This window comes from Eptatretus burgeri, chromosome 1 (genome assembly GCF_056783735.1).
Source record: "Eptatretus burgeri isolate ZD-2024b chromosome 1, Ebu_testis_v1, whole genome shotgun sequence".
Lineage (NCBI taxonomy): Eukaryota > Metazoa > Chordata > Myxini > Myxiniformes > Myxinidae > Eptatretus > Eptatretus burgeri.
The window spans coordinates 94,724,999-94,732,707 of record NC_140961.1 but is presented as its reverse complement, the minus strand read 5'-3'; the positions used below and the strand labels follow the sequence as shown (position 1 = coordinate 94,732,707).

At 41.9% G+C, this 7,709-nt stretch overlaps 1 protein-coding gene across 2 annotated transcripts in view; it reads right to left on the bottom strand.

The window, feature by feature from the left end:
* Nucleotides 1-5,977: 5,977 nt before the first annotated feature.
* LOC147034981 (protein CASP-like) overlaps nt 5,978-7,709 on the bottom strand; it is a 71,260-nt gene continuing 69,528 nt past the window's right edge. For both annotated transcript variants that reach the window (XM_085891910.1, XM_085891918.1), the window contains one exon: nt 5,978-6,913. In XM_085891910.1, the coding sequence (XP_085748036.1) occupies nt 6,856-6,913 (58 nt within the window). In that variant the 3' untranslated portion in view covers nt 5,978-6,855. The remainder of the gene's footprint in view (nt 6,914-7,709) is intronic.

The following is a 7,709-nucleotide window of genomic DNA, read 5'->3' as shown; positions in this document are numbered from 1 at the left end:
TAAATGTGCAAAAAAACAAACAATGGTTACCTTTGCATTCTGCGAAAGGTTATGTTTTGGTCGCTGTGTATTAAATTATTTGTGAATATGTATGTTTGTTTGTTATTCGCATAACTCAGAAAGTATTAAACCAAATTGCATGAAATTTGGTGGGATGATTCGTGAGTATCCAAGCACGATTTGATTTGATTTTGGGAGCGATCGGGTCAAAGGTCAAGGTCATGAAAAGGTCAAAAACACTCTTGAGCATAACTTCCTTCATAATACAGCTATCGACATGCAACCACCGCCATATTGTTCCATGACGAGATACCTTTCGGATATGTAGTGTCGGATTTGACGTAACGTCATCGGAAGTGCGTCGAAATGACATCACAAGATGACGTAAATTTTCAATTTTTGACCTCATCAGTTTTGATCATACTGTTTTGTAGGACTTTCCTTAAGGACGTCACACACCAAATTTGACTTCGATCGGAATGACCGTTATGACGTCATTGACGTTTGAACATGACGTTTTTCAATTGTGGCTAAAATGTCCTGATATTTACATTCAAATATCGATATAATTTATAAAGCAAAGTCTCCCAAATCCAGGCATTAGGATCACTACCAAAATATGTTTATTGATGTGCAGGTTTTGCCAATTAACTCTGCAGTCAAGGTCACACTCAAGGTCAAAATATACTTGTAGGCATAGCTTCAGATCTAATAGAGCTATTGACATGAAACCAACGTTAAAACGTTCAGTGAACTACGAGCTTTCAGAATGGTAGTCCCCGATTGGACGTGACGTCCCCGGAAGTGCGTCAAAATTACGTCAAAAGATGACGTCATTTTTCAACTTTTTAATTTTTCAGTGTTTATCATTCCATTTTGTTGGACTGCCTTCAAGGAGGTTACACACCAAATTTGACGTCAATCGGACCGACGGTTGTGACGTCATGGACGTTTTAAAATGACATTTTTCAAATGTGCCCGGAAAAAATTTGCGGCGGCAAAGGTATGCGCTCTACCAAGTGCCCGTTCTCGTTTCATACGTTTTGCAAATGGGTGAATATTTTAATTATGGTTACTGGTTGAACTGACAAATTCTGCAAAAAAAAATATTTTAAAATTGTACCTGGTCTTGACTTGTGGAAATGAGGACGCAACAAAGGGGAAACACCAATAGTAAGGTCGAGGGAGAAAAGTAGAGATGGACAAACAAGGGATGTAGGTAATGAGGGGGTAGGGGAGAATGCAAGGGGTGGAAAAGATATATAGATAAGCAAAATTGAGGGGTGGTGTGGTTGAACGGGTGTAGAAAATATCATGGTTTTGGATGGGCGATGACCTGAGATAGTGGTGAACAGCTCTCTTGAAAAATGGGAGAGAGAGAAAAAAAAGACATGGAAGGTCATTCCACAGGTTGGGGGAATGGGGGAGGGGGTAGGAATAAAGTGGAGGAGAGCAGTTGTTCTGGATTTAGGCAGTGTAACAAGGATGGGGCAAACCACCGAGGAAGCAAGACCAGAAATGAGGTGGACGACGACAGACCACCAACTTATTGGTAATGGTGAAGTGATGGGCCCATAGACTCGGCTTCATCGCAAGAGATGCCAATGATCATGAAAGCCTTGGTTTTGCTTTTATCAGGGTGAGCAAGATGTGAGGCAGGGAGTCAGTCCAAAAGGAAGAGCAGTACTTATCCTGGTATGTGTCCCGATTCTTGAATATGAATGCTCCAGACAGCAAAACCAACACTTGCATAGTTTCAAATCACTTTCTTTCTTTAAAAACCATGCCTTTTCCACAAAAACCACAAGTACCGCGAGACCGGAGAAGAGTCCGCTCGCCCTCTTGCAGCGGAGATGACGTGACGTGGGCGGAGCATAAATATGCATGAAACAAAACATGCGTGGAACATAATATACATTTTACATTCAAACTTAGTTACATCACAAAGGGTGCACACAATGACCATTAAGAAGCAAGGCACCCTGCACGCCGCCTCATTTGCATATCCGCACTAAAAGCTGGTTCAAATCATGCGTCCAAACTCAACCTGCACCACAATCACAACACCACTCTAGATAAAATCGTACACAAACTTTTATTGCAAATTAATTTTAAAATCCCCTTGTACAAGCTCACATTCCATCTCTTGCTTGCAAGATTCTCCACAGTTCAACCACTGTACTTAACCACTCCGCTTCAACAAACTCCACAAGAAGACTGCCTTTCAACCACCACTCTTCTGAGTGCCACTGGGAGTTTAAACTGCACAATTTTAAACGTCCTGGTTTCATCGTCCTTGTGTTCGAATTTCATTTTAAATCCAAAAAAAAAGATAATTTTTATTTACCACAAGACGACCCATGAACCAGTTGGGTTCCCGTTGCGACAGCGGTTGATTAAAAAAAAATCATTTCCAAAAAAAAAAGATAGTGCCAGCGAATGATAAGCTGAGGTTGTTTGCATTGATCAAATTCTCCTGAAGAGTACTTGACTGAATCGGGAATTTTTTTTTATCTTGCCAAAACGAAGTTTTTGCAAGATATGCTAGTCAGCGTGTTTTTTTTGTTTGTTTGTCTGTAATCACGAATGAAAAATTCTGCAGAGCACAGTTATCATTGGAAATTTTTGTAACTTCGCATATCAGAGGCCTATTGAGGTCCCTTTCAGCGCATAAAATTTTGAATGTCAAGGTCACTTTGTCGCAAATCAGGGGAGTCGACGAAACCCTTATTTTTTGAGTAATTTTGATCGGATCGTCTTCAAACTTCATGGGAATATAGTTCATGGTCTGGCGCTCAGCTGATTAATTTTTGGTGGCGATTGGCCTTGACCTTCATATGTTGTTTTTTTTGTCTGTAATCATGTATAAATCACTCTGCAGAGCACAGTTATCATTGGAAATTTTTGTAACTTCGCATAACAGAGGCATATAGAGGTCCCTTTCAGCGCATAAAATTTTGAAGGTCAAAGGTCAAGGTCACTTTGTCGCAAATCAGGGGAGTCGACGAAACCCTTATTTTTTGATCGGATTGTCTTCAAACTTCATGGGAATATAGTTCATAGTCTGGCGCTCAGCTGATTAATTTTTGGTGGCGATTGGCCTTGACCTTCATATGTTTTTTTTTTTGTCTGTAATCACGTATAAATCACTCTGCAGAGCACAGTTATCATTGGAAATTTTTGGAACTTTGCATATCAGAGGCCGATAGAGGTCCCTTTCAGTGCATAAAATTTTGAAGGTCAAGGTCAAAGGTCAAGGTCACTTTGTCGCAAATCAGGGGAGTGGACGAAACCCTTATTTTTTGAGTAATTTTGATCGGATCATCTTCAAACTTCATGGGAATATAGATCATGGTCTGGCGCTCAGCTGATTAATTTTTGGTGGCGATTGGCCTTGACCTTCATATGTTTTTTTTTTTTGTTTGTTTTTTGGTCTGTAATCACGTATAAATCACTCTGCAGAGCACAGTTATCATTGGAAATTTTTGTAACTTTTCATATCAGAGGCCTATAAAGGTCCCTTTCAGCGCATAAAATTTTGAAGGTCATGGTCAAAGGTCAAGGTCACTTTGTCGCAAATCAGGGGAGTCGACGAAACCCTTATTTTTTGAGTAATTTTGATCGGATCGTCTTCAAACTTCATGGGAATTTCGTTCATAGTCTGGCGCTCAGCTGATTGATTTTTGGTGGCGATTGGCCTTGACCTTCATAGTTAGCTCCTCAGGTCAAACGTATTTGACCCGAAGGTCAAATTTTCAAGTTTTAGGAACCATGTCGTGTAGTATCTCAAATTGAACACCTCGATGAGTGCTTTCGAGATATGTCAAGCTTGAGACATTATGACGTCATTTGGTGACATCATGAGGCAAAAGCATATTTTTCATGGTTACTCTGTAGAACGATTCTCATCGGAATCTCTCGTTGGCAGATATTCCTCAAGGAGTCGCTCCTGGTGGATAGCAGCTCTGTTCACCTCAGTGTGACCTTAAAGAAGTCACGTGGTCACCTTTTGGCAAGATACGGGTCACCCTGCGGGTGACATTGGTTTAATTTTTGTTGCCCGATTTTAACAAAACTTGATAAGGCACACCGCAGGCGAATGGTGAGTAAGGTTGGCCAAAAATTTTTGCGCAATCTTGTACATTTTGGCTGTATTTTGGGAACATACATATATATACAAGATGAGAGTTTTAGTAATATATGGAAAGATGAACCAGCCTCGCTGATCGGCACCAGATTTACACCGTGTATTACACTTTAATCGTGTGCATGATTAAAGGAATCATGAGACATATATATATATATATATATATATATATATATATATATATATATATATATATATATATATATATATATATATATATATATATATATATATATATTTACCGGGCCGGGGGGTCAGCCGCCAACTGACCGCTCTGAACGGAACCGCAAGTCGAGTCGGCCCGACCGATCGCCCGGAATATAGATCGCCGCCCGGATAACTCCGAGCGACGGGTCCTTGAACAAGAACCGAAATACGCCAATCGGCAGATCACGTGGGGTGGGGTCGATTGCCAATCTTCAATGTACCTAAATACCCACGTGATCAACTACTGGGGTATTCCACCCTCGACGGAACTCGTACGGAACAAACCGCCGAGGCGAGCTTGTCCGTGCGCGATTCCGAGCGGCGTAATCGCCAAGAACCGTCGGTCCAAATGTCCCCCGATTACGGCAAACCAACGGCTTTCGAACTCCCAACACACGAAAAGTTCAGTCAATGAGGGAATGGACGCAACGAGCAGGTTTACATTCACACAAGGACATTTATTATCATAAAACACGTATGCCATTAAATAAGGCAAAACATGTATGCAATTATACAAGCAACAAAAGCACGACAAAAGAACTACAACCGTCTACTTATTATGTACAGTCATTTACACTGAACAGCAGTTCCTACTTATTAGACGGGCCCACGGACACACGTACGCACACACACACCCAAGAAATGGTGGCAGAGGCCTTTACTCACGAGCTCCAGCTCAGAGGACAGGTGAGCTGAAACTCAGAGCTTGACTCGAACCTTTCCACCTCGTGTGGTCTTCAACTTGTCCGGACCCGGGCTCCAGCGAGAGCAAGCTGGATCCAATCGCCGCGATCCTTCCCGAGCTCATGCGAATCCTCCCGCGCTTCTCAACACGTGCTGGTGAGACGAGGCGCCGATCCTTCCTGTCGATGCGTCGCTTCCCCGAGGAACCAACTCCAAGAAGACGCCGATGCGTCGCACCAAGCCGGGAAACAAAATTGAGAACGAAAAGCTCCACGAACCAAGAAGAAGAGGAAGAAGCCTCCACTCGCAGCTCGAGCCGAACAACCGGCTCAAGTTCCTTCCAAAACAAAACAGCCGAAGCTCACTGAGCCAGCCGAAGCAAAAAGCTTCCAAAGGCCTCAAAAGCCAAGCAGGACCCGATGGCCTGCTGAACGACTGCTCTCTCCGAAGCAAAAAGCTTACTCCTCCCATGGGACTCTTCACGAACTCTGCCACGGGACTCCCACACGAAGAAAGAAAGGATCTCCTCTTTATCCTTTGCAACCCCTCCCCCGCACCCGGCGTGACTCATGCCCTCGTGATCCACCCCCGGCTCAACCACGGGTGGGAGGGAGTTGTTGACGTCACCGCAGGGTTCTTCTTCCTCTTCGCAGAAGAGGGGGAGGGACGCCTCCATTGATTGATATATGATCACTTGTGGTTCCTGATCAAAAATGTATAATATAATTCTGCAAGAAACCAAGCAACCCCCCCCCTCCCCACATCAATCATCTGGCGATAATCTGTGAGTCAGGTTTTTTTTTCCTTCAAAAAAACAAAACAAACAATGTTGGGTGGGTGGGGATGGTTTCTGACTGCAAAACCTGTGAGTAGGAGAACATGGGCTGTGAAAGTAGAAGTATACATATAAAAAACCTGCCAATAACTGGGTTATGCGGATTGTGAATGCACAAAAGTCGGTTTTATTGCACTTCAACAGCTTGTAATTGTTCATATTTTGCACGCACTGTGGTTTAATAAAAAAACAAAAAGTCTTTTGTGTGTCAAGCCAAATTGAAGTGTGTGTTATCTGAAACGAGCTGTGTGTTGTACAGTAAAACCTGAGGCGATGCTCCAGTATACAGCATCCAAATGACCATTTTTATTAACAAAAATATAATCGTTTGCACTGTTCCATAATTGGTGAATTTTATCAACAAAAAGTTGATTCAGGTATGTTACTTGCCATGGGGAATGAGGTATGACTAATCTAATGTACTGAGTGCGAGTCCTTCTTCAGATCAGAAAAAGGAAAGAAATGTGGCTGCAAGGAGCACCGTCAAGGAACTTGATCAAGGATCAAATAGGGAGGGAGGATTTACAAAGTTTTAAGCAAGGATTTGAAGGGACAGGGTCAAATATTGACAGGGTCAAACAGGGTCAACACCAATGGGAGTTGTACCATGAAGAGACTGAAATTAGGTGCGACGAGGAGAGAGAAAAAAAAAAGTGTTGGGTGTGAATGTGACAATACATTAGGGTGGACACATCATTGCTCCGGTGAAGAGAAATTCCAAAGTTAGATATGTGGTGGAATGGCTGGGGAAGATTGCAGTGCCAAGTGATTGGATTCATGACATCCATGCTTTCGGTCTCATCCAGTGAACGGTCAGGGAAAGGATTGCCCAACCTTCCTGATCTTGAGCTAACAGAGTGCAGCTTTCTCCACAACCACAAAGCTGCTCATATAAATCTTTAAATAGACAAAAAAAAGAGAAGAAAATGCTCAATTTTTTTCTTCTTAAGATTATCTGGAAATGCAAGAATAAATGACATGGCTACCAAAGATCCCCTGGTTTTTCATTCTCGTGGAACTTGTGCAAGTGATCAGCAAACCTGAAACAACAACACACCACATGAAACTTTACAAGTTGCATCAACTACTGCATGTAAATGAAACTGCAATAAAACGAAAACATAATCACAAATCGGTGAGTTACGAGTCCCGGAATTTTCAAAATGTCAAAAAAAAAAAAAAAAAAAAAAAAAAAAAAAAAAAAAGCCTTGTTCACTTTTTTGGCCTTTTTATTTTTTAAACATTGTGACATTTTGAAAAATCATGATATACAACCATTTTATTCGCCATTTCACTGTATTAGTAACTTGTCTGTACCGATTCCCAAGGATTTTGGTCATCACAGGAATATATTTAATATTGGCATGGGCGAGCTGGCACTGCCCGGCTGGTTGAGATTTTTTTGAGCAGTGGTTTCAGGATGTGTTGGACATTGAAAAGCTGGAGTTATTGGCCTCATGGTGGTTACCTTCAGCCTGTGGGCCAGCAAAAGCACTCACTGTCTGATCCCACATTTCAATATATCTAATACATTCAAAGAAAGTTTGTTTGTTTGTTTGTTTGTTCATGCATTCAGACCCTGTATAAGCCAGTGCAACCAAACTTTGCATAGTCTCTTCTGTCATTCAGGGGAAGGTTGAGAACGATGTTTGGATTGAAATCATAAAAAAAAAGATTCCAGATAAAACCAGATAATTTGCCATCAGGTCTCCATCGAGTCTTGTGCTTACACACCGCCTGTGCTCCCCCCCCCCCCCCCGGGAACAATTGAGTAATACGTTTTGTGTCAACACCACATATTTAATCATCATTATTTACACGTACACCTATTAAAGA